The sequence below is a fragment of the Drosophila miranda genome, chromosome 3 (genome assembly GCF_003369915.1).
Source record: "Drosophila miranda strain MSH22 chromosome 3, D.miranda_PacBio2.1, whole genome shotgun sequence".
In the NCBI taxonomy this organism is placed as follows: domain Eukaryota; kingdom Metazoa; phylum Arthropoda; class Insecta; order Diptera; family Drosophilidae; genus Drosophila; species Drosophila miranda.
The window spans coordinates 14,736,982-14,759,238 of NC_046676.1; the positions used below are offsets into that span (position 1 = coordinate 14,736,982).

The window sequence follows — 22,257 nt, forward strand, 5'->3', positions numbered from 1 at the left end:
AAATGTTTGCGTTTAAACTTTAAGGTAAAACCCAACAAGAACTTAGCACATAAGTAAAAGAAGAGAAGACGACATTCATCGTGAGGTGAGCGAAATGCGTTATGGGGCGGATAAATTGTCGAGGCAAAGCCGTGCACGGGCCGCTCCGCACCGCATCCGGCTGGATGTTAGAATGTTAGAATGTATGTATGGAAGTGTGTGTTATGTGTGTGCGTTGATAAGGACAACAATAAATTATAATCGACATTCATGTGAGGTTTTTATACCATTTGATGGCGTTTCATATTCTTCTTCTTGTTTTGCTTTTGGGGTATGGACTTGTATAGAATATTGTAGAATTTGCTTATAGGTTCCATGCTGCTCAGTAGGTTTCTTTTATAAAATATCAGGTTTTGCTTTGACCAAGGATCGCTATAGAGCTGTTGAATTTTTACATTTGTGTGTACATATCGGGATGTCTGTATATATATAGAGGGGGTGTAAATAGTAGTATGTGCATCTGAATATACAACTAACTGCCACACGACATGCCGCCAGAATGCCTCAATCGAAGTTCAGCTTGCGAAAGGAGCCCTCGTTGGCGACGCCAGCCCCCAGAGCCGGGGTCTTCTCCTGCTCCTTCTCGCTGGCCTCACGTAGCTTCTCATCCACGCCGTAGCGTTCCTCCTCCTTGAAGTACGGGACGAAGCTGGTCAACTGGGTCTCGTACCGTGTCATTGCATCGCCCAGAGTGCCGTTATCCCCACCCAACTCCGCGGGCAGATACTCCTTGCCGATGACGCGCTGCAGCGACTCAAGGTTGGAGTGGATGTGCAGCTGCAATTGGATTGGAAAGGAAAGCAGGGGAAAGTCAGATACACAGGCGCACGTCTGGGCAAAAAGAAGGACTCACCAGCTCCTTCTGCTTCATCGCATTGCGCACGAGGCCGAGCACGAACTGTGTCTCACGCGACGCGTTCACGATGTGGGTGGCAACTAAATTCGTGGGTATGCCGTGCTCGAGGAAGGCGTTCATGCGCCGGAACATTCCCGGGTCGAACTGGAGGAGCAAGGAGTAGGGGATCTTGGTGAAATCAATTATCTCGACCACCCCGGCAATGTTCCAGTTGTCGTCCGTGTTGATCTCGATTTCGGCGCGGAAGGCATGAAAGCGGAAAATGTCGCTCACGCTGTGCTTCGAGGGCTCTATGTGGCCCATGCGTGTGTAGTGGATGCGGGGGCCGCCGGGACCGATCGGACTGGGCAACGTGGCAAAGATTCTGCAATCAAAGTCATCACAATTACCGAATGGTGTGCATTTCAGGGGATATTGGGGATTCCCCTACTTACCCAGAGCGAGCCATCTCCAGAAGCTTGTCGTCCACCAGGCGACTCTTGAAGAGCTCCTTCTCTTTGGACTTGTATGTGTAATAGAACAATACGCGCTTCTTGGCCTCATCCACGTTCCAGTGGCAGTGGCGCAGGAAGGCGACCAGAAACTGATCGTCGGTTCGCGCCTGCAGGTAATTGAGTTCAGTGATCCAGGCGCGCAACGCCTCGATGCAGTCCGCCCTGGTCGTCTCGTCCTCCTTGAGCTTGATGCGAGCCTGTTCCGCCAGCTCCGGCACCAGCGATCGGATATTGGTCATTGTCTTGGGGTGCTGTAATATTTGCTATTGTAAAATTTGGAAATATGGTGCCAAAACAGTGGTGTATTTGTGGAGGTGTGCGTGTGTGTGTGTGTGCTCTGTCCAGGTGTGTACACGACTAATTGGACTCTCGATGCCTGCTTCGATTGAACACCCGAACCGAACTGAAACCGACTCGCGCTCCCCCAAAGTGCGCGAGCCCAACACCGTGGTGTGAAAGTGATGGAACAGCAGGCAAAACCATCGGGGAATTCTCGATTCCTAGGCAAGATTAGCAGATAACAATGACCGGTAGGTAGTGTTATAACTACATATGTACTTGTACTGATAGTGCTGCCACTTTTCCGTTTAAAACGTTTTAAAAATAGTCAGAGAGTTATTCCTTCGAGCATGCTCTTTAAATCACAATAGCTCGTGCATCAGTTAATCCCTCTTAAGGGTGCACTGGAGAAGAAATACCCAATTAAAAACGAATTCCCTTAGATTGGTATTTCTAGCCAACTGTGCCGCTTTAAGATACGGCGATAAGATAGTGGCTTGCAAACAATTTAGTGTGTTGCGGGGTTCGATCCAGGGACATTATCTAAATATGGGTATGGGTATATTGCTCCCCATTTACAGCTGCATAGAGTCCAATCGCCCTTTTATGTGCCAAAAAGAGAGAGTCTTCTAACACCCGGCCGCCCGAACACACGAGAGCGAGTTCGGCCAAGAGAGAGAGAGCCGGCCAAAAGCACGTCTCACTATCAGTTTAACGATTGGCCTTTAGCCAATAGATTAGCATTTTTTTTAGACTCGGTAACGGTCTCTGGTGTAGATTCGGCTTTTGGGATTTCACTTGACTGAAGACACGTTTCAGTAGCCGCACAGCTGCCAGGGAGCACAGCCACTCATCATGGCCGAGCTACGTCCGTTGACCGCCGAGCTGCGTCACATTGCCGAGACGGAGCTGAACGAAGTGAAGGAGCGGCTGCCAGACGACTTGGATGCCCTGCGCGAATGGCTCTCCAAGCAGCCGCATCTGCGGGCACGCCAGGAGGACCAGTTCCTGGTGGGATTCCTGCGTGGCTGCAAGTTTAGCCTGGAGAAGTCCAAGTCCAAGATAGAGCATTTCTACACGATCAAGACCTTGATGCCGGAGCTCTTTGCCAATCGGGTGGTGGACGACAAGATCCTGGCACTCTGTCGTACGGGGTGAGTGCAGAGCTGGATCAATCAATGTGCAGGTGCAGGAGAATAATGGGGATCCCCTTTTCAGCACCTATGTGCGGCTACCCAATGCCTGGGGACCCAGCGGACCTCGCATCCAGATCACCAACTACGAGAAATTCGATCCCAAAGTCTATAAGCTGGTGGACCTGTTGCGCTACCAGACGATGCTGTCGGAGCAGGCTATATGGGAGGACGACCACACCAACGTGAGCGGATTCATTGAGATTATCGACATGGGCAAGATGAGCCTCAGTTTCCTGGCCCAACTGGACTTTTCCCTCATCAAGCGAATGGGCGTCTTTGCCGAGAAGGCGCAGCCCGCCCGCCTGAAGGGGATTCACCTTATCAACTGCCCCAAGGAGGCGGTGGCGCTTCTCAATCTGGCCAAGGGCCTCATGCCCAGCAAGCTGCAGCAACGAGTGAGTGTGTTCGGTCGAAACAAGGGCGTATACGTATCCATGAATAGCTCATGTGCTGAGTAATTCTCCCGCCAGATACTATTAACTTATTTTCGTCGCTTATCGCGCCCTTATCTTGGATTATCAGCCAAGTACCTAAAACTTGATAAACATTGAAGCACCTATCCTGACACCCTCTCCCTCTGCTCCCCTTCAACTGTACTGTCTGTAGATTTGAGCTATTTCGAACGAAACAGGGTTCAGTGTCAAAGCGTGGGAGGGGGTTGTGATACGTGTTAGAACATTGGCTAGGTCAGTGGCCAATCCAGGAAATGGAAGATTTATCCCTCTGCAGATAGTACTCATACAGAGCTGTCATCCGCAGTATACTCTCTTTATAACTTGTATCGTTTCTCTTTTCTCCCCAGTTTTACGTGTATAAGAATCTAGAGCAATTAAACAAAGTCATACCACGCGAATACCTGCCCGAGGAGTATGGTGGCAGCAATGGACGTATATCCGACATCCAGGCGGAGACGGAAAAGCAGCTGCTGGACTACAGCGACTATTTTAAGGAGGATTCTCAGTATGGGGTGAACGAGCAGCTGCGACCGGGGAAACGAGTCAATGCCGATTCTATCTTTGGCTCGGAGGGCTCTTTCCGCAAGCTGGACATCGACTAGGGATTTGCAAATTAGTTGTACAATGATAGTAGAAATGGTTTCAATTAAAAGTGCTCAATTTAAACGTGGATTCAATGTGCAACAGATGGCCACCCACTCGAGCGGCGTGCGCGTGTTTCATTAGCTTTCACTGTGCATTATCAGTGACAACTGTTAATGGCTTTGTCAATCAGGCTGAATTTGAATTATGTCGGCTCAAAGGTTGTCATGTTAATTTGGCTGCAACCGAAAGCAGTCTCCCTACGGAAGCCTGCAGCGAAGGACACCACACCACAGAAATGACTGCCACAAACGCAAGCAGTTCTGAAGTGAGTGAGAGCTAATGTCCCGAAAAGTAACCACTTTTAAACCATCTTCAAACGTAGTTCGACTTCAGCCAGTGGGACTTTCCCGCTGAGCGAATTTGGCTGCACAAGTCCAACGAGGAAATAGCCTGGAAGATCTTCACGTTTCTTCCGTTGATTGCTTTTGGGCTGTATGGAAACCTTATCATGATATACCTGATTGTCGTGAACCGATCGCTGCGATCGCCCACCAACCTCATCATAGCCAACATGGCCATGGCCGACTTGCTGACGCTCGCCATCTGCCCGGCCATGTTCATGGTGAACGATTTCTACCAGAACTATCAGCTCGGATGCGTGGGCTGCAAGATGGAGGGCTTCCTGGTGGTGGTCTTCCTGATCACGGCCGTGCTCAATCTTTCGGTGGTAAGCTATGATCGCCTCACGGCCATTGTCCTGCCCAGAGAGACGCGACTGACTGTGCGGGGAGCCCAAATCGTGATCGTCTGCACCTGGATTGGGGGAGTCCTCTTGGCCTCGCCCTTGGCCCTTTATCGGGCATATCGCGTTCGAGTCTGGAAGAACTTCACAGAGCGCTACTGCAAGGAGAACACTGTCGTTCTGCCCAAATATTGGTACGTCCTCATAACCATATTGGTCTGGCTGCCATTGGGCATCATGCTGATCTGCTACATTGCCATATTCTACAAGGTAAGACAACGATAGTCCCCAGAGCTCCCCCAGAACTGATAGACCTCCATCCATCTGCTTCCCAGCTCGATCGGTATGAGAAGCGGTTGCAGAACCGTGAAAATCCCATCACCGTTAGCTACAAGCGCAGCGTGGCCAAGACCCTCTTCATCGTGGTAGTGGTCTTCGCCGTGCTCCGGCTGCCCTTCACCATTATGATGGTGCTCCGCGAGAAGTACTACGACGCCGACAACATTCTCGACAGCGAAATGCAGCTCTTCTGGTACCTATCGCAGTATCTAATGTTCCTCAATGCCGCCGTCAATCCGCTCATCTACGGCTTCAATAATGAGAACTTTAGGCGCGCCTACTCCCAAATCTCATGCGTTCGACGCTGCAGAGAGGCAGCCAAGCTCAAGGAGAGTTCGAGCCGTTCACATCAGTGCTGCTATTGCGCCTTCATGAAGAAGGGGAGGCAGCTGGAGCAGCAGCAGCAGCAGCAGGAGGAAGAGCAACAACACCAGACAGAGAATGTGGAGGTGGACGTGGACCTGAGCAAAGAAATAACCACATCGGAGCCGATGGCCAAGACAGGTGACAATTCGGACGATGTGGTTGTGGCCGCAATCGAGGCAGATGGATTTATATAAAGGGGAGCAGAACACACCAAAATAAAATTCAAAATATACTAGATATACTATACAATAAATAAATCAATGCTACTCTTCGACTTGCAGGGTAGCCATCAAGCTGACAGTGAAAATACATCTCTGCCTCCCACGCAACTTTCGAAACAGTTAGGAAGCTCAGCTTAGAGCACAGTGAAAAGCTCCATTTGTGGATTGCAGCACGTGTTGCATTTTGTGTGTGTTTCGTTTATGCATATATATTCAAGAATATATGCCTCAAATGTGTCGTCTTATATTTCTGTTGATTTTCCTGAGTGCCTGGCCCCCCGGCAAAGCCTTCGAGGTGCACTTCGGGGAGAGCTATCCCAGCGAACGGCTGGCCTCGGACCAGGAATCGGATCTGCACAAGCGATCGACCGATGTCCCACAGTTTTTCGACAAAGGTCTTAACCCAAATCAAATAACAACTTTTATTAATTATTAGCAACGTGGAATTTTGTGTGCCCCACACTCAGGCTAAACCAAACAATTCAGATTTCATGTAGCCAAAGCCATGGGCCTCCAGGAACTTGATGAACTGTCCCATGTTCATGATGCCCTCTTCCTCGTTGAACAGCTGCTCGCTAAAGGTGTCGAATCCACGCCTGCGCTGCCTCGGCTCTGTCCGTACCACGCTGATCTTCTGCCAGCGCAGGGACTTAATGATGCGCCAGAATTCCTGGACCTGTTCCGACAGGCCCTCCACGCAGATGATGCCCGGCTTGCCGGGCCTGCTGAAGCCGGTCAGGTCCAGCTGGCGGGCCTGGCGTATCAGCTCCTGTCGCTTGGCACTCGACTTGATGTGGTGCGAGTAGATCCACAGCCGCTCCAGATGGGTAGCTGTCTGTGGCGGTTCCGGCGGTTTCAGTTGTGGCTGCTCGAACTCGCTGGGCGGGCGCTGGAACAGTGCCTCTATCTTCTCCTGCAGCCAACTGAGAAGTTGAAAGATGTACGGCTCTGGCTCCTCCTCCCTCCTCTCGCTCAGATATCCCTCTATCTCGATCTTCAGATGCTGCTCCTTGGCCTTGCCCAGCAGGGGGCTGTGTACACTGACGCGAGGCTGCTCCAGCACTGGATACAAGTGGGGCAGTTCTATGCGCACATCCTGTCGCTGATTGGCGTTAATACTCAACTTCACTATGTACTCCAGGTGCGAGGGAAGGATGTTTCGAGGTGTGGCTGCCCCGAGGAACTCGTTGAAATCGGCCACGACGCCAGCATCGAGCATCTGCAGCTCGCCGGGTCCGCAATATATCGAGCTGAGCATCTCCAGCTCCTCCAGCTGCTGTCCAATGCAGCGGCGATAGGTTTGCAGCTCTTCCTCGGCCATGGCTGACGGAGAATTAGGGGAAATCGTTTGGTTTAGTCGGCGGCAGTCTAGAACCCAGAGATAGAAGTACTGTATTGTATTGTATTCTTATTTCTAGCCAGCTTCAGCTTCGATGGTCTGACCCGTGTAGCGTCCGTGCCAGTTCTATTTCCCCTCGACATTTGCATTCTACAGCTCCCGGCAGTGAAATACGCTACGGCTCTGCACAAGGATGCGGCTGGACTGCGTCACTTTGCCGTATACGCCTGGCGTCCGGCGGAACAGAACTACGAGTTGCTGCTGGAGCTACCAACGCCCAAGGCTGTGGCTATGGACTGCCTGGCCCATGCGGGACGCGGCTACGTGGCACTCAGCTATAATCTCACGGAGCCAGTGCAGCTGGCCCGCGAGGGCTCTCCCATCTATGAGCTGTCCCCTGAGACGGGTATACGGGCCGTGCAGTACTTTGGCGGTCTGCGGCTGCGGGGGATGTACTTGAGGATCAGCAGCCAAGAACTGACGCTGCTGCAGGCCTTCGACTCGATGGAGGGCCAAGCCCCTGTGCAGCAGGACTGTCCCTACTTCAAGTGGACGGGCGGGACGTTCCAGCGCCTAGGAGCGATCCCCTGCAGCAATGCCCGCAGGATGGAGGCTTTCGGCATAGACTATGCCGACTATGTGGCCGTGGCCAACTACGCGAATGCCCAGGGACGCACTGCCACCCGCTCGGACATCTACAAGTACAATCCAAAGAATCGCCGGTTCCAACTCTTTCAGCGACTGCGCAGCAACGGGGCCGTGGACGTGAAGTACTTCAGTCTCCCGGTGAACGAAGTGAGTCGCAGGCACTTCCTTATTCTGGGCAACACGATCGGAGGATCGAGTGCCGCAGCGGGTGAGGCCGATACCGTCATCTATGTCTACGAGAAGGGTCAATTTGTGCCCTACCAGCGACTGAGTTTCTATGCCCTGGAACGCTTCCTGCCCGTCCAGGTAGCTGAATGTCTTTTAAATCAGTTCCCCTCAGATTCACACAGGAAATTATATTCCTCAGCACTCCATATCGGAGAAATTTCTGCTTCTGGTGGCCTGCAACAAGCAGGATGTGAAGATCTACAACCTAAACGACTGGAAATTCGAGGAGTCCAAGGTGCAGTTCACCGAAGGTGCCTTGAGTCGGGGAGTGGCCCGCATGCGCAGCTACGAGGAGCAGCAGCAGAGCTACCTAGGCAAGTCTTCGCACGTGCTAATGATTCCCCCGTTTACACTGTTCTGTGTTCTTTCAGTGATTGCCAACGAGAATATGGCCGCCAATGAGACGAACATTTTCCAACCGCTCTACAAGCAGGACGAGCATGCCAACATCCTCCGCCAGCAGATCATCGACTGGGCCCGGGAGCAGCAAAAGCGGTTGGAGCAGACCAACGTGGAGCAGCTGCTGCAGGGATTGCAGGTAAGTGGACCAGCAAGAGGATTATGCAGGGTCAACACAAGATAATGCTCTAAACAAACACACAGCAAAGAGTAAAGCAGCGAGCGGAGATGATGCTGCGATCCCTCATCAAGCGGGTCAAAGCGAAATCGGTGAGTGAACGATCAGGGGCATAGCCAAAGCATCCTTGTACATCCATCTCTTGTAATCCAGCTTGTAGATGAGCATATGAAGCTGACCTCCAACTACTGGGATGCCTTGCAGTATGCCAAGCAGGCCTTGGATGTGATCGAACAGGATGCCACAGCAGCACGCACCCGACAGCCCCGGAAACGAGCAGCCGAACAGCACGAATTCGAGGAGATTACTGTAGACACCCTGGTGGTCGAGGGCAGCATGCAAGCCAGCAATATCAACGGCTTGGATACGAAGCAGCCTGTATACGAATCGGTGACTGCCAAGAAGGTGTATGTCAGCGAGGAATACAAGGAACCGGCCAGGGAGCAGAGCAAACCCTACTTGCGGGAGCTCTCGGTGCAGGACCTTCAGCTCGGGGGAAATCTCAACGGCCTCAACTGGACACAGCTGCTGGAGCAGACTATCAAACGGAACAACGTGGACGTGCAGTTCGTCAAGTCCTCCGCAGACATCACGCATCTCAGTGCGGAGGCTGTGGTGGTAAACAGCAACGAGATCAACGACCACTCCCTGGGCCACCTCGTGCCGGTGGATGGCGGCGACTTTATTGTCCAGCAGGATGTGCAGTTCTCCCAGCCCATACAAGTGAATCGCTTGCTCATCAATCAACGACTCAATCACATCCACGTGGACCGCCAGCGCTTCGACCTGCTGCTCCGCGAAGCCAATCACACCCAGGTGATCGAGGGATCCAAGAGGATAGAGAATCTTCGCGTTATGGAACCCATTACCATTGCGGTGAGTGACCGTCGCTTTGTCCGATGTAAAATAAAATCATTTCGTGTGGGTTTCCCTTTAGGGCCAGCTGGTGGGCGCAAAGCTGCGGGCCATGTCGCCTGTAAAGATAACCCATCAATCGCTCCTACTCCAAGGGGACTTTGTAATTGATGGCGATGTGACGATTGGACGGCTGCTGCAGGTGGGGGATTTGCTGGAGGAACCAACCCAGAGGTCTACTGCAGAGGCGTTGAGGCAAGGTCTGCGGCTGGACCAGACTCTCCAGGATGTGAATGTGAAGTTTGAGCAACCTCTCGTGGCCAACAACACAGAACTGAGCTTCATAAATGCTGAGGACCTGCAGAAACTGGTCAAGTTAAATGTGGATACAGAGCAGGTGGTGGAGGGCAGCAAGACATTGCCTCAGGGGCTGGAGATTAGCGAGGGCTTCGGTGAAGTCGGGTGGCTCAATGGCATTGATGTGCAGAAGCTGCCGGAAGTGCTGCTCACTAAAAGTGGCAGCCAGACTATCCCGATCGCGGTTCAGTTACAGGGATTGGAGTTGGAAGAAGTTAAGGCGAAGCAGCTTGTAATGAATGGCTTGGAATTGGACCACTATTTGCAGGTAAGCAAGGATCAGCACTCAAATAGCACGCTGTATGTGGACCAGGCGGATGGGGAGGAGGTGAACCTCGAAGAATTGCATATGAATGGTCTGCTGTTTGGCCAGCCACTGGGGTCCATCTACTCACACGGCAGTCAATCTTTGGATGGCTGGAAACTGCCGGCCAATTTCAATGGCAGCATTCGTGCCCGAAACTTGTGGCTCAAGGGCAGCATTAACCAAGTCAATGTGGCCCAGTTGGAGCAGCAGCTTCAGCAGCTGGCGGGCAACATCAAGTATGTGGGCGATTTCAGCTTCAGGCATGCGGTAAACATAAGCAGTCTGAGCTTTGGCCACTCCCTGAATGGCATCCAAGCCGCACATTTCGGGGGCAGCTGGCTGGAGGCCAGCGGCGACCAGAATTTCACGGCTCCGCAAGTGCTGGCCGCGCTGGAGAGCAGCAAGGGTTTGCAGCTCCAGGGAAAGCTGAACAATTACACCCTGGAAGAGCTGGTGAGCCGTAGCTACAGGCTGAATGCGTCGGAGCATCTGCAATCAGTGCGATTTGGTAAGAAAATTTAATTGAAAATACAATTTTGTGACTGCAAATCTTCATGAGAAGCATTACCTGACAGAGAATCCCATTGTATTGCAATCGGAGCTGATAGTTGGCCGCGTGAACGGATTACGCGTGCCCGAGGACATGCTGTACACAGATGCCGGAGGCTCCATGACTGCACCTGTTACCATCAATGGTAGCCTGGAGGTGGCAGAGCTCTGCAACGTAACCAGACTGAATGGCTATCATCTACAGGCGCTGAGCCAGTACCTGAACGGGGAGCAACATGACACCTTCCACGCGGAGAGTGTGAAGTTCGAGCGGCCGCCCACCTACAATTATCTGAACGGCCACAAGCTGCAGCAGCTGTTGGATCAAGTCTGGCTCGACAGTGAGAGAATTGAGCTGGGTGGAAGAGAGCAGAGGCTGGAGTTTGCCTCCACCGCTTACGAGGGTCTTCTGGACTTTCGTGTAAGTGTCAGCATCCGACATGGGATGGATATCCCAACCCTAACTAACTCCCAAGCAATCACACATTTATGACCATCTTGCAGGGCCCCATCAATGGCTTCCAGGTGGAACACATCAAGCGGAACTACTTCAGTCGGACGCGTGGCCAACCGGTCAGCACTCCATTGGGCTTCAAGCATGACGTCACTTTCGCACAGCCTCTGACAGCACGCGTGGCAGTGCTACGTGGCAGCGTCAGTAATGGAAGCGACGCACTTGTTGAGGGCATAGGGTACGTGTTACCATTTTGTTTAAAACGGTTTCGGGTATCAAGTTTCACTTTTCAATTGTTTACGCGCTTTCAAACCCACAGTTTGAGCAGCACTGGCCTGGCCATACCATCTATTTCCCAGAAAAATCAGCTGTGTGCTGTGTACAGCAGGTGAAATTTCTGTACACGTTTGCAAATGGCTGCAGATGGGGTATACAGAGTGGAGTGCATTTAATTACCTCGTGTCTTGCTGATTTGGTTTGGTTTAAATGCACTTTTAATAGTCCGGTCAGGCAGTTTTCAAGAATGATTCATTAACTTCGCGACTAGCAAACAAAAGGGCTGAAAGGCATTTTATTGGGACGAAGACACTCTACAGCGGTTCTTAGCTATCGCTGGAACGTTTTTTTTATACAATTTATTTATTATTATTATTATTTTTTGTATAGAGTGAGTGTACGTTTTTTGTTGTTGGCGAACAGTGTGGCCGCGGACTATCGATAGCATATGCGGTCAGACCCTTAGCCCACTTGAGCCCCCTTTCTTAACGCAGGAACACAATTTGAGTTAAACCGCAGAAAATAGTAGTGATAATATTAATAATAATAATTACACTTGTAGGTCCATTACATCCTTAATCTTTGCTTAAAAAAAGACCATGATATATTGCTAAATTCTATCTATATCTATAAGCTTCATAATTTTCGGCAATGGGTTATTCTCTCTCTGTCTATGAAAGGAAATCATATTCCACGATGTTGATTTTATGTTAAATATTACCAGCTAGCTAACTCACTCAGCCCTAAGCACATAATTTTATCCGATTAATTCATTAATTTTCTACATGTGTTGGAAATTTGAAGTACTCCACTTATTGCATTCTTTATAAAATATGGTTTAAACAAAAAAGGTCAAAGCATAGCACGTAATGTGCGAAAGTAATGAAACGACTATTGATAGTTTCGCGAGTACTCACGAGTACTACTATCGGCGCGAATTGCATATTTTCAAATTGTACTCATTCTTTCAGCAACTTGTCGCTGGATTTCGATGATTTTGTGGCAAACACATTAAAAACAGCCGGAGTGCATAAGATAACTGCTCATTGGACCCTACCGGAGGCCTATGTAGAAGGCAATCTAAATAATGTGCTAATAAATCAGCTAAATTTAGTTGACGACGTTCTACGTCTAAGCGAAAATAATGTCAGCACCCAAACAACGACCATAGATGCCCTGAAAAGCATTGAAAAGGCCACCATAAGTCGCCTTTATGCTAGTCCCACAAGCCTTGTGGCCAATATTTCCATAGCGACTTGGATTAATGATGCGGTTTACATTTACGGAAATCACAGCATTGCGGGTACCACTAGCCTGGAGAACATCAACCTATACAACGACCTTGGCGTCGAAGGACCTGTGAATGGCCTCCTCTGGCAACCAGACAAATTGTTACTGCGAGACAATGATCAGTACGTGCCAGGATCACTACTGGTGGACAACAGTCTGCCCGAACAGCAGCAGATCCTCAGCAATAACATTGAGAGCCTCTGGGTAGATAATGTCAATGGTCTGGCCGTGAACGAATTGCTGGAGAACAAAGCGAGCAACCGACCCAATCTCCATGTGCAGAGCCAGTTGATCTTCGCTCAGCCGCTGACCGTGGACAACTACGAGGTGGTCACTGGCAATGGCAACTCGGAGCCTGGCTATAAGTCTAAGCGGGGAGCGGATAGGAATGCATTGGAGGATTGGCAGCAGCTGCAACAAAATTTAGCTGCAGTGCAGCGCCGACTGGAGGGTGAGTGCAGTAAACTCTCGCCAAAGGTGGATTCAAAATAGATTGCGTCTACTTCTCAGAGCCTCCAAAAGTGTTGGAGAACTTTGCCGTGCTGCAGCAGCTGCCCCATAAAGGAGTTTCTCACATGGAAACATTGATGATGGGAAATGATGATTTTCTGGCCATACGGCAAGGTCCGGACCAGGTGGACTACTACTCGTGGCAACCAGAAATGCACATCTTCAGGCACAAGATCATTTCAAGTGAGTCTCATATGTATTTTTATTAGAGTATAAACTTATTTGAAAATGAAGTGGAACATGGGGTCATAAAATCGTACTGCGGGTAAACAGAAGTTTTAAATTATTTTAAAATATCCAATTGAAGCGAATTTGTAGGATGAAACCAATTTCCAACTCAATATCGAGGGTAATGGCTGGAAATGCCCTTGTAGTAGTAATTTTACGCATCACCTCAACGCAGGATCCAAATAGAAATATAAATTATACGGAAGTAGGGAATCCGCTCTACATTAATACCTTCTAGTACTTCTAATAAGTAAGTTGACTTAAATAGGTCATATATTACTCATATTATCTGGAACTACTGGTCCAGCTCGTCACTCTGAACATCGAGAATGGTGCGCAAGATACCCAACTCTAGTTTGGCGGCGGCACGTGTCGAGATTCGGTTCATCACATTTGCAACATATAATCCAAGGGCCTCGTGGCGCGAAGAGTTGCACAAATTCTTGAAAAATGTCGGCGGCAGCGACTGGTCAAAGTTGCCCAAGTTGATAATTTCTGGGGCGTTGGAGGAGTTTGTGTTTAGTTTTGAATCAAAGATAATGTCGTTCTTGAAGTCCAGTTCTTCGATGTGTGGCGAGTAGCCGTTGGTGGAGGCCACTGAAGTGGAGGCAACGGTGGCAGCTGTCGAGGATGTTGGGCCAGCGCCGTTGATCTGTTGTGACGCCGGTACGGTGATGATGTTGATGCCGGGTGGTGGCGAGTGGCTGTTTTCCCGTTCCTTCTTTACCTGCATAAGCTGAGCAGTGGTTGTGTGGACGACGTTTGAAGTGACTGTGGGGTCGGGGACGCTAGCAGCGGCTAAAGCAGCAGCCACCGTGTTAGCAGTCTGTTTTTGGCTCTGGGTCTTCGCCACCTTCTTCTGCGATAATCCTGAATACTCCTCCGACAGCTTTCGCTTCAAAGAGTCTGGCAACTGGATTGTAGTGCGCGACGATGACGTTGCTCTGTTGCTGTTAATCTGTGACTGGGTCGGCGTCGATTTCAGTGCAGCTCCAGTCGAACTGGGAGTCTTCTTCACGGTAATTCCCTTTTTCTGCAATACTGCGGCGGCCATAGAAACGGGATTGTTTGTCGTGGCCCTTGGAGTGTTATTGGCCATTGTGTTGAGCAACTTTTTCTCTTCGAAAGCCGGACGCGGTGTGTCAATAGTCTTGGAGTACACCTTTTCATCCTTCTCCGTCGAGCCGGTGCTATGCGATTTGCCTGGGCTTTCCCCATCTGAAGAAGCAGAGCCAGTGGAGTTGGTCGGAAGATGAGCGGAAGATTCGTCGTCCTCCTCTTGCTCCTGCACTTCCAGCATCTCATACTCCTCCACATCGTCCATGGGCATTTGGTCACTAAATGCAAAACGAAATATTACCTAACCCGCCATTTTCAGCATTCCTCTAACTCACTCTTCTTCTTTCTCGGCCGCTTTGGGTTCCTGATGTATTTGGTGCATCACATTGAACAGCTTCCACGTCGAATTTCCCTTGATCTTCTCCTGCTCGTACTTCTTCTGCAGCACAATAAAAATGGAGCGCGACTCGTGCACAGAAAGCTTGTTGAGCCGCCCAATCCTGCCCCAAGCGTCTTCTTGCTCCTGTTTGGTCGCTCCGCCATTGTTTGGATGTAACGCTTTCTCCTTGGCAATGTCTGCCAGAATTTTATCAAGTTGTATAGCCATTTTAGTCAACGACTTGCGGCCAGCTGATTGCACGTTTTTATTAATTTTGAAGGCTTTTAAATATTTCGATATTAGAAATAAAATCTGCTCGACGCCGCTTTTTTGCACTTTTTTCTTCTTCTGTATGCAGACGCCGATTTGGCGGAATATGTGACCACAGCGCGTAAGAATGCCAAAAAAAAACCCCTAACTGCATGCAGACCAGTGTGACCGCGGGCTTATTGATCAAATATACCGTCTGACCCTTAGAAATATACCTGAGGCAATGCACTGGTAATGGAATGGAATTTTTTAAAAGTAAAGTTTGAAGCACGATTTATACAGTGTGTCTGGAATGCGCAACATAATTGCATCTGGAATGAGTCTCAGTACCCGATTCAGTACCCGATTCAAAGAGAGCAAAAAAATACAGTCTTTACGGATTTCAAGACAGCAAAACGAGTATTTTTTAAAAATACCGTAATCTTTGAAACACCAAATAAGACACAGTAATCGACCACTATGCAACACTTGGAACTAATTCATGTAGCAAATGTGTAGTTACCATGTAAAAATGAATTTAGTGGTTATTTTTATTAAACCTTGTTTTTTAAACAATCTCCTAAAAAAGAGTACTAAGACTATCCAATCTTCTAGAAATATATTTATTTAGTTCGTCTGCAGTGCATAGTTGTTCCGATCATGTTCAAAAATTCAATGTTCATTCAAACCACGTTCACAGCCTCCTTGCCCGTTATACACTTGACACTCTCCTGGCGCGACGGTATATCTGTCTTGGATGGGTTGCTGACCACAAATGGAAACTCGGTCATGCCATAGCAGGCTGCCCCATATTGGCCCAAGCGATCGACAGCAATGACCGCTCCCGAGAAGTCCTTGTAATGCTTACTGATCCGTCGAATGCCTACCTCTGCTGCCTCCGCCGGCTTCTTGCCCGCCCGCATGGCTTCCACAGCCAGAAGAGTGGGCAGGAAACGCATCATAATATCGCCATCTCCGGTAGCCACGGCAGCACCGACCTCATTGTCCGCATACGCGCCAGCTCCGGGTATTGGCGAATCTCCAACTCGTCCAGGGATCTTATGGCGAGCTCCATTGCTTGAGGTCCCCGCATGGATGTTATTTGCAGCATCAATGGCTATCATGCCAATGGTGTCATGATTCAGGTGCCCAATCGAGTACTCTGTGCGCGCACGGTCTTCCTTCCAGCGAGTTAGCGGCGTCGCTTTGGGTTTGTACGGACCGCAGGAGATGGATGGATCTGGATGAACATTCCTCCAGAAATTTGGCTGACAATTTGCCGCTGTCCATTCCATCCACATAGCCTTTGATTCAGTCGTAGCCAGGGATTCGGAACGAAATCCCATAGCCTGGGCGAATTGAGAGGCTAAATCACCTACCAGCATAGAGTGCTTTGTGTGCTCCAGAACATGCCGAGCCACTCTAATGGCATCCTTGATGCCTCTCAGGCCTGCTACAGACCCCACATCCATACTGCTGCCATCCATGATCATTGCATCCAACGTTGTCTCCCCCAACTCATCGGGAGAACCACCATAGCCAACAGTTCGGTCGCACTGTTGCTGCTCGCACCTGGTACATCCCTCCACTACGGCATTACGCGTCTGGCGAAGACCACCCTGAGTTACATTCAGAATCCGCCAGGCCAGAAAATTGGCATCTGTGAAGTTCCATGTATTTATAACCATAGGCAGTGAGCCACCTAGAGAGGAAGCAGAGGAACTGCGCATCGTAGGAGTGGTCTTTAAGCTGTGAAGGGGTAGTGAGATATTAGTAATTTGTTGGTATTCCATCGGCATGCGCCTCTGCTCACCCAACCACCGTAGTGAAGTTTATTTTGGGCGTGGTACGCTCGGTGGCCGATCCTGATATTAGGACCAAGCCAAAGAGCCAAAGGTATTGCGCCTTGTACATTTTCGCCAAGAAATTTTGGCTGTTTTCTAACAAGGGGCGACTTTCAGGGCTTCTGTGTCTATCAACTGTCGATGTGCAACTGCAGTTGCTCTTTTGCTGCTTCTATTTAAGTGCTCGTCGGCCCAAACCTCACTCTCCGTCAGCGCTATCAATTTTGTTTTGAAATACCCTATACTTAAAGAAGCTCTATGACTTTTTCCTTCCGATTGTCTCTAAGTTCTTTGACTATGTGCAGCTACAGAAAGAATTTCTAAAAGACTCTAAGGAATTGGAAAAAATCGACCAAGGGCGCAATTAAATAAATAAATTATGAAGAATAAATTATGTATATCAACATGAAGCGCTACCATGGAAAGAAAGTGTGTGCCACCAGTCGACATACAACCTCAAACATAATTTTTTGTTTCAGACTTATCAACACTGTTACAGCCGAACAACAATGCGCATTTTGGGATAATTAGCGAGGATTCATTGGTGACCAACAAAAAACTGGAGTTTGGCCTAGGAACGATTCAGTGCCAGGCAGTACAGGGAGTCAACGAACTAATCGTCAAATGCCTCGATAAAAATGGCACCAGCTGGCTGTCCGTTGTGGACAGGTGGGATGCAAAACAGCTGCTGGCCGTGGCAGCCACCAACGAATCTCCGATTTTGCTGCTAACTTCAAAGGCCGTGGAACTTTGGAAAGTTAGTGAAAAGCGAAAACACACTTTAATCCGTCACCTGCTGGACATACAGGCAGAGCAAATGGCGCTGATCCGGCGTGGCGTGGGCATGCAGAGCAGCTATGTGGCTTTTCTCACGTCGTCGCCGGCAGACATTATGATTTACAGGCAGGTCTTGGTCCATTCTGCACTCAAAACTTGACTAAAATATTTCAAAATCGTTTCACAGCTTTAACAACGAGGACATGAGCGACTTTCAGCTGGACCAAGTTCTGGAGCTGCGAGATTCACATCAGCCGCGTGAAATGCGCTTCATGCATCTGCCTGAATCGGAGGACCTGCTGCTCTGCGTGTCCAATGCCTTGCCCGAGCAGCCGCTGACAATCTACCAACATCAAGGCGCAGCGGGATTCCAGAAAATCCTTGGCGACAGCGCCTTGCCTGAAGTGCTGTTGCTGGAGGTGTTGCAGCTTCCCCACAAACAACTTCACTTCTTAGCAGTTGCCACAAGCAACTCCGTCTACTTGGTGCTGCCGCAGATTACTCCACTTTGAAATCACAGTTTCGTCACATTTTGTTAACACTCGTTTCGTTTTTTTTTTCTAAATAAAAATTTACTTTTTATTAACCGTATTTTGGGCTTTCAATTACTTTGCTTAGTCGTCGCTGGACTCAACGTTCTCCGTTTGCAAATTCTTGAATGTGGACACCGGCACATAGGTCACGTAGGTGTACAGTTTGTTGGGAGAATCCTCATCATCGTTGCGACGACGCGCCAGACGCACACGCACGCGGAATGGAGTGGATCTGAAAGCGAGTCAAAGTTTTAGAATGCGTTCTCCCATTGCAATTGATGCACCACTTACCGGATACCCTTCGACCAGATGTGCTTGTTAAGACGGGTGTCGATCCTGACGTCAGTGGTTCCCATCTCCCGCTCGGCAAACTTGCGGATCTCCTTGATGGCACGCGGGGCACGCTTCTTGAAGCCAATGTTGTGGACACGCTTCGCCAAGTGAATAGTGCACTCGCGGGTCACAACTTCGTTGATCGCCGATTTGTTGATTTTCTCGCCCTTGGTCTTAGTCATTGTTCCTGATTAGGCCGCAGCACTGCTATTCAATATCCTAAAATGTTAGAGAAGGCGGTTTAATAATATTGAAGAATATTTATTCATAAACAATCAAGCCAAGACAAGGCAATATTCAGATACCCAATTTACACACAAAACATCTTGAATTTGGCAACATTTTAATTTTCGCCGATAGCATTGCAGGTTCATATTTGAATGTCGGTCGTTTAGCGGCATTTGTCTTGGCGTATATTCGGATGTTTTTTGATTAAATTGGAAGAAAATTGCCTAAAACCCACCTATCCGGAAATAAAAGCTGACGTAAAAGAATTGTCAAAACGCCAGGGAGTCGCAAATGTCAAAATGTCTGCCAGGGCTACAGAAATACTCAGGGCTGCTTAGAGAAAAAAAGCAACTCTTAACAACAGCTGATTCCATGTAAACAATACAAAATGCTAGAAACTGCTGGTAAAGTACTGACACATTTAAATGTTTTAATTATAATCGTTGTTTGTCTTGTTCAGTGCAATTGCTTGCGGTGGGACTGCTTTGGGGTGTGACTAACCCATTTATCCGCCTTGGCAGTCAGGGCATCGAGTCTGTCAAAGACACGGGCTCCAAGTGGAGAAATTTGTTACTGGAAGTACGTACAATTGGATCCCGTTGGCGGTACTGGATTCCATTTGGACTCAATCAGTGCGGTAGTGCTTTGTATGTGTGGACATTGCAAAGTGCCAGCATCACAGTTGCGGTTCCAGTCGCCAATTCTCTCAGTTTTGCTTTTACCGCAATAACTGGTTATGCGCTGGGGGAAAAGTTGCCTGGAAAAAGTGAGTAAACATAAGAGTTGGGGAGTTTGAGCATATTTAAATATGACTTTAATATTACAGAAGTTATCCTGGGAACGTTCCTAATCTGCTGCGGCAGCACGCTCATGATATACGACAAACTGGTACAGGAACAGAAACAAGAAAACCACAGTATACCATTCCAATGATCTAACCCTAACCCAAAGGCGTACTTGTCTTTATTGCATTCGATAAAAAAAAGGCATAATTGCTAATAAAAATCACCTACAATGCCTTGTGGACCGCCTCCACCAGTACATCCATGCTGGTGATGGGAGTTTGAGGCGTTATGCCATGACCCAGATTGGCAATATAACGCGATTTACCAAATTTGTGAACCATTTCAGTGGTCAAGGCCCGCAGCTCGTCGGCATCACGGTACATGTCCTGTGGATCCAAATTTCCCTGCAGCGTTATGTTCGGTCCCACTAGGGCACGTGCCTCAATGGGATCTACAGTCCAGTCCAGTCCAATTACATCGTAGCCCAGTTCGCTTTGCTCTTTCAGCGAGTGTCCAGCGCCCTTGGCGAACAGCGTCTGCGGAGAAGAGCTCAGATGAATTGTATTAAAAGTTGTGTCGATATTACTTACAATCGGAACCAATGGGACTGCTTTCTTGGTCAGCCGGTCCACAAGCTCATCGCGTATCCTACGCAAATAGGGCACAGCCCATAGCAAGAAGTCCTCCTTGGTCAAATGCTCGGCAGACGACTCAAAGACCTGCAGCATTTGAGCTCCAGCCTTTACTTGCATCTCCAAGTAGTCCACAATTGCGTCCGTAAGCAGGTTGAGAAACAGTTTAGTGTCCTCCGGGTGATCCGAGAGCCAAGCCTTGGCCTTGGACATAGTCTTGCTGCCGCCGCCTTCGATCATGTAGCCCATAAGCGTCCAGGGTGCTCCAGTAAAACCAATGAGGGGCACTCGGCCTTCCAACTTGTGTCGCATCATAGTGATGGCATCTCCCACGTAGGTCAGTCGGGACAATGCGCCATCTGGAGTCAACCGCTTAAGGTCCTCTGGTGTGTTTATTGGCTGGGGCAGCACCGGACCCACGCCGGCGTGCATTTCCACGGTCAAGCCAAGGGCTTGTGGAATAACCAGTATATCCGAGAATATAATGGAGGCATCCAGATCGAAGCGCCGCAACGGCTGCATGGTCACCTCACAGGCCAGCTCTGGGGTGCGGCAAACGGTGAAGAAGTCGTGCTGCTTACGGAGCTCCTGGAATTCGGGAAGATAGCGACCGGCCTGACGCATTACCCAGACGGGAACCCGGTCGACGACTTCGCCGCGAGCGGCCCGCAAGAGGTTGTCATTCTTGAGAACCGGGAATGGCTGTAATGATTCGATGGTGGTCGTTTTCATTAGCGACAGAAAAAGTAGCACAAACGACCACATCAGCCGAAGTTCAATTGCAGCCGGTGACATGATGTAACTGTGGAATGCAGCATCTATTAAAAGTAAAAACTCACCTTTGTGTCTTTCATATTGACAGTTAACTACCTGTAATGTTCTGATTTTCAATGTTTATTTCACTACTTGGTGATTTTGACGAAATTCTTTATAAAAACTGCAGTGTCTGCATGAGTATGCTTTCCAAAAAGATTTGCAATGCAGCCCTGCGTGCTTTGTTTATGGCTATATGACACTTAAATTTGCTAATATCGTATGACATTAGACTTATAGGAAAAGCATGCAGTGAAATCTAGGCGTTCCAGTTGAGCTAAGAGCATCGCTGCGGCAGATATTATAAATTGCTATATATTTAGATCCCATTTTGCTGACTGGCTGCTTGTGTTGGAACATATTACTTTCTCACAAATATTGACTTATGTCTGAGACGGCTATGAAGACTACTTTTGCGTTTTGTCTCTCATGCTATCTCCCTCTCTTCGTAGCAAAGTTAGGAAAGTTTAATGTCATAACACCATTAAGTTTTAGCACTAACCATACAGTATACTGTATAGAATAACGAAAAAATCCAATAAAAGCAAATATTTAAAATAAGCCAGTTAAGTAGAAAATAGTTTCATGAATTGGATAAAATTATGTGGGCAGGGCTGTGGGTTCTATCTAGGTAGTAATATTCCATGGAAAATCAAATTGGAGGAATAAGTATACTGGAAATTGAATTCGTCAGTATATTTTCGGTATATTTTTAAGGTAAGACGGTATATTTTGGTATATTTCTGAGGGTCGGACGGTTAAACAAAAGCTTAATTACGCCGTAAACCGCGCACCACTCGGTTTCAAAATGAGACCGTATATTTCGGTGCTGTTCTGAGGGTCATACTGTAGAAATACTGGTTTTCGCCGCGCTCCCATGGTATTTTTGTCAATTTCATCAATCTATTAATTTCATTTTCAATGTTATATAGAAATCCAATAAAAGCAAGTATTTCGAATAGACCAATCATGTATAGAATTGATTCACCAATCGTATAAAATTGAGTGGGCATGGCTAAATGTTCCATATAGATAGTATTATTCAACGGAACAAAGAATTGGTCGTTTTTTGAATCGAATTTGAGTTCGCTTTGGCAACAATGAGTCCATACACACATACCCTGGGGGAAATGGATGTTATAGAATTGAGAAAATGTTTGTCATCCCAGGCTCCGTAGGTATCAGGATCAAGATAAATAAATACAAGATACTAATAATACACATGAATAAGTAAAAAACATATCAATTTGAGAAAAGGTCTTAATAAATTGCGTTTGATCTACATATAAAATTAACGAAATAGGGTGCACAAAGGCCTATACACGCATCATGTCTTCAAATACCAGCAACATTGCGACTGATTTTTTGTTGAACTATTTTGTTTAAACCTTGTTTTAGTCAAAATACAATAAAAGCAAGGACTAAAAACTAACCA

At 48.4% G+C, this 22,257-nt stretch overlaps 10 protein-coding genes across 12 annotated transcripts; 4 read left to right on the plus strand and 6 right to left on the minus strand.

Moving 5' to 3' along the window:
* Positions 1-252: 252 nt before the first annotated feature.
* Positions 253-11,434, minus strand: LOC108158807. The gene is made up of 4 exons (XM_017291494.2): positions 11,343-11,434; positions 1,330-1,640; positions 893-1,259; positions 253-816 (listed from the first exon to the last, which is right to left on the minus strand). Exons 2-4 carry the CDS (start codon positions 1,626-1,628, stop codon positions 544-546), a joined length of 939 nt encoding a protein of 312 aa, XP_017146983.1. The 5' UTR covers positions 1,629-1,640; positions 11,343-11,434; the 3' UTR covers positions 253-543.
* Positions 2,456-3,989, plus strand: LOC108158810 (alpha-tocopherol transfer protein). Its single transcript, XM_017291498.2, has 3 exons — positions 2,456-2,822; positions 2,887-3,259; positions 3,667-3,989. Exons 1-3 carry the CDS (start codon positions 2,524-2,526, stop codon positions 3,919-3,921), a joined length of 927 nt encoding a protein of 308 aa, XP_017146987.1. The 5' UTR covers positions 2,456-2,523; the 3' UTR covers positions 3,922-3,989.
* On the plus strand, positions 3,980-5,564 carry LOC108158803 (neuropeptide Y receptor type 1). The gene is made up of 3 exons (XM_017291489.1): positions 3,980-4,229; positions 4,287-4,916; positions 4,982-5,564. Exons 1-3 carry the CDS (start codon positions 3,996-3,998, stop codon positions 5,543-5,545), a joined length of 1,428 nt encoding a protein of 475 aa, XP_017146978.1. The 5' UTR covers positions 3,980-3,995; the 3' UTR covers positions 5,546-5,564.
* On the plus strand, positions 5,777-18,089 carry LOC108158802. Of its 2 annotated transcripts, XM_017291488.2 has the most exons (13): positions 5,777-5,967; positions 6,991-7,865; positions 7,927-8,101; positions 8,159-8,325; positions 8,391-8,456; positions 8,518-9,240; positions 9,302-10,391; positions 10,459-10,853; positions 10,937-11,124; positions 12,134-12,903; positions 12,963-13,145; positions 17,201-17,624; positions 17,686-18,089. In XM_017291488.2, exons 1-13 carry the CDS (start codon positions 5,796-5,798, stop codon positions 18,008-18,010), a joined length of 5,553 nt encoding a protein of 1,850 aa, XP_017146977.1. In that variant the 5' UTR covers positions 5,777-5,795; the 3' UTR covers positions 18,011-18,089. The 2 variants fall into 2 exon arrangements, with proteins under 2 accessions (XP_017146977.1, XP_033247843.1); XM_033391952.1 differs by lacking the exons at positions 10,937-11,124; positions 12,134-12,903; positions 12,963-13,145; positions 17,201-17,624; positions 17,686-18,089 and having other exon boundaries at positions 10,446-10,680.
* LOC108158811 (RWD domain-containing protein 2A) lies at positions 5,971-11,432 on the minus strand. Of its 2 annotated transcripts, none has more exons than XM_017291499.1 (2): positions 11,343-11,432; positions 5,971-6,895 (listed from the first exon to the last, which is right to left on the minus strand). In XM_017291499.1, exon 2 carries the CDS (start codon positions 6,891-6,893, stop codon positions 6,036-6,038), a length of 858 nt encoding a protein of 285 aa, XP_017146988.1. In that variant the 5' UTR covers positions 6,894-6,895; positions 11,343-11,432; the 3' UTR covers positions 5,971-6,035. The 2 variants fall into 2 exon arrangements, with proteins under 2 accessions (XP_017146988.1, XP_033247846.1); XM_033391955.1 differs by having other exon boundaries at positions 5,971-6,940; positions 11,343-11,428.
* Positions 13,147-15,019, minus strand: LOC108158804. Its single transcript, XM_017291491.2, has 2 exons — positions 14,585-15,019; positions 13,147-14,527 (listed from the first exon to the last, which is right to left on the minus strand). The coding sequence occupies exons 1-2, from the start codon at positions 14,854-14,856 to the stop codon at positions 13,486-13,488; spliced, it is 1,314 nt and encodes a 437-aa protein (XP_017146980.1). The 5' UTR covers positions 14,857-15,019; the 3' UTR covers positions 13,147-13,485.
* On the minus strand, positions 15,482-16,943 carry LOC108158805 (putative N(4)-(beta-N-acetylglucosaminyl)-L-asparaginase GL17147). The gene is made up of 2 exons (XM_017291492.2): positions 16,691-16,943; positions 15,482-16,626 (listed from the first exon to the last, which is right to left on the minus strand). Exons 1-2 carry the CDS (start codon positions 16,789-16,791, stop codon positions 15,561-15,563), a joined length of 1,167 nt encoding a protein of 388 aa, XP_017146981.1. The 5' UTR covers positions 16,792-16,943; the 3' UTR covers positions 15,482-15,560.
* LOC108158815 (60S ribosomal protein L31) lies at positions 18,060-18,915 on the minus strand. Its single transcript, XM_017291504.2, has 3 exons — positions 18,828-18,915; positions 18,323-18,583; positions 18,060-18,263 (listed from the first exon to the last, which is right to left on the minus strand). The coding sequence occupies exons 2-3, from the start codon at positions 18,544-18,546 to the stop codon at positions 18,113-18,115; spliced, it is 375 nt and encodes a 124-aa protein (XP_017146993.1). The 5' UTR covers positions 18,547-18,583; positions 18,828-18,915; the 3' UTR covers positions 18,060-18,112.
* Positions 18,908-19,600, plus strand: LOC108158814 (transmembrane protein 234 homolog). The gene is made up of 3 exons (XM_017291503.2): positions 18,908-18,996; positions 19,053-19,358; positions 19,419-19,600. Exons 1-3 carry the CDS (start codon positions 18,981-18,983, stop codon positions 19,523-19,525), a joined length of 429 nt encoding a protein of 142 aa, XP_017146992.1. The 5' UTR covers positions 18,908-18,980; the 3' UTR covers positions 19,526-19,600.
* On the minus strand, positions 19,517-20,999 carry LOC117188311 (uroporphyrinogen decarboxylase). Its single transcript, XM_033391953.1, has 3 exons — positions 20,849-20,999; positions 19,968-20,711; positions 19,517-19,913 (listed from the first exon to the last, which is right to left on the minus strand). The coding sequence occupies exons 1-3, from the start codon at positions 20,861-20,863 to the stop codon at positions 19,602-19,604; spliced, it is 1,071 nt and encodes a 356-aa protein (XP_033247844.1). The 5' UTR covers positions 20,864-20,999; the 3' UTR covers positions 19,517-19,601.
* Between the last annotated feature and the right edge of the window lie 1,258 nt (positions 21,000-22,257).

Excerpts from the sequence above, each read along its gene's own strand:
- LOC108158803 (XM_017291489.1), top strand. The coding sequence starts at position 3,996 with ATGTGCAACAGATGGCCACCCACTCGAGCGGCGTGCGCGTGTTTCATT. Across the intron at positions 4,230-4,286 it reads CAAACGCAAGCAGTTCTGAA|TTCGACTTCAGCCAGTGGGA; the intron begins GTGAGTGAGAGC and ends CTTCAAACGTAG. Across the intron at positions 4,917-4,981 it reads ACATTGCCATATTCTACAAG|CTCGATCGGTATGAGAAGCG; the intron begins GTAAGACAACGA and ends TCTGCTTCCCAG.
- LOC108158815 (XM_017291504.2), bottom strand. The coding sequence starts at position 18,546 with ATGACTAAGACCAAGGGCGAGAAAATCAACAAATCGGCGATCAACGAA. Across the intron at positions 18,264-18,322 it reads ATCTGGTCGAAGGGTATCCG|ATCCACTCCATTCCGCGTGC; the intron begins GTAAGTGGTGCA and ends ACTCGCTTTCAG.
- LOC108158807 (XM_017291494.2), bottom strand. The coding sequence starts at position 1,628 with ATGACCAATATCCGATCGCTGGTGCCGGAGCTGGCGGAACAGGCTCGC. Across the intron at positions 1,260-1,329 it reads CTGGAGATGGCTCGCTCTGG|AATCTTTGCCACGTTGCCCA; the intron begins GTAAGTAGGGGA and ends CTTTGATTGCAG. Across the intron at positions 817-892 it reads CGATGAAGCAGAAGGAGCTG|CTGCACATCCACTCCAACCT; the intron begins GTGAGTCCTTCT and ends ATCCAATTGCAG.
- LOC108158810 (XM_017291498.2), top strand. The coding sequence starts at position 2,524 with ATGGCCGAGCTACGTCCGTTGACCGCCGAGCTGCGTCACATTGCCGAG. Across the intron at positions 2,823-2,886 it reads CTGGCACTCTGTCGTACGGG|CACCTATGTGCGGCTACCCA; the intron begins GTGAGTGCAGAG and ends TCCCCTTTTCAG. Across the intron at positions 3,260-3,666 it reads CCAGCAAGCTGCAGCAACGA|TTTTACGTGTATAAGAATCT; the intron begins GTGAGTGTGTTC and ends TTTTCTCCCCAG.
- LOC108158811 (XM_017291499.1), bottom strand. The coding sequence starts at position 6,893 with ATGGCCGAGGAAGAGCTGCAAACCTATCGCCGCTGCATTGGACAGCAG.
- LOC108158805 (XM_017291492.2), bottom strand. The coding sequence starts at position 16,791 with ATGTACAAGGCGCAATACCTTTGGCTCTTTGGCTTGGTCCTAATATCA. Across the intron at positions 16,627-16,690 it reads AACTTCACTACGGTGGTTGG|CTTAAAGACCACTCCTACGA; the intron begins GTGAGCAGAGGC and ends ACCCCTTCACAG.
- LOC108158802 (XM_017291488.2), top strand. The coding sequence starts at position 5,796 with ATGCCTCAAATGTGTCGTCTTATATTTCTGTTGATTTTCCTGAGTGCC. Across the intron at positions 8,326-8,390 it reads AGCTGCTGCAGGGATTGCAG|CAAAGAGTAAAGCAGCGAGC; the intron begins GTAAGTGGACCA and ends ACAAACACACAG. Across the intron at positions 17,625-17,685 it reads GCAGACATTATGATTTACAG|CTTTAACAACGAGGACATGA; the intron begins GCAGGTCTTGGT and ends ATCGTTTCACAG.
- LOC108158814 (XM_017291503.2), top strand. Across the intron at positions 19,359-19,418 it reads GGAAAAGTTGCCTGGAAAAA|AAGTTATCCTGGGAACGTTC; the intron begins GTGAGTAAACAT and ends TTAATATTACAG.
- LOC117188311 (XM_033391953.1), bottom strand. Across the intron at positions 19,914-19,967 it reads CAGTCCCATTGGTTCCGATT|ACGCTGTTCGCCAAGGGCGC; the intron begins GTAAGTAATATC and ends TCTTCTCCGCAG.
- LOC108158804 (XM_017291491.2), bottom strand. The coding sequence starts at position 14,856 with ATGGCTATACAACTTGATAAAATTCTGGCAGACATTGCCAAGGAGAAA. Across the intron at positions 14,528-14,584 it reads GCGGCCGAGAAAGAAGAAGA|TGACCAAATGCCCATGGACG; the intron begins GTGAGTTAGAGG and ends TTTTGCATTTAG.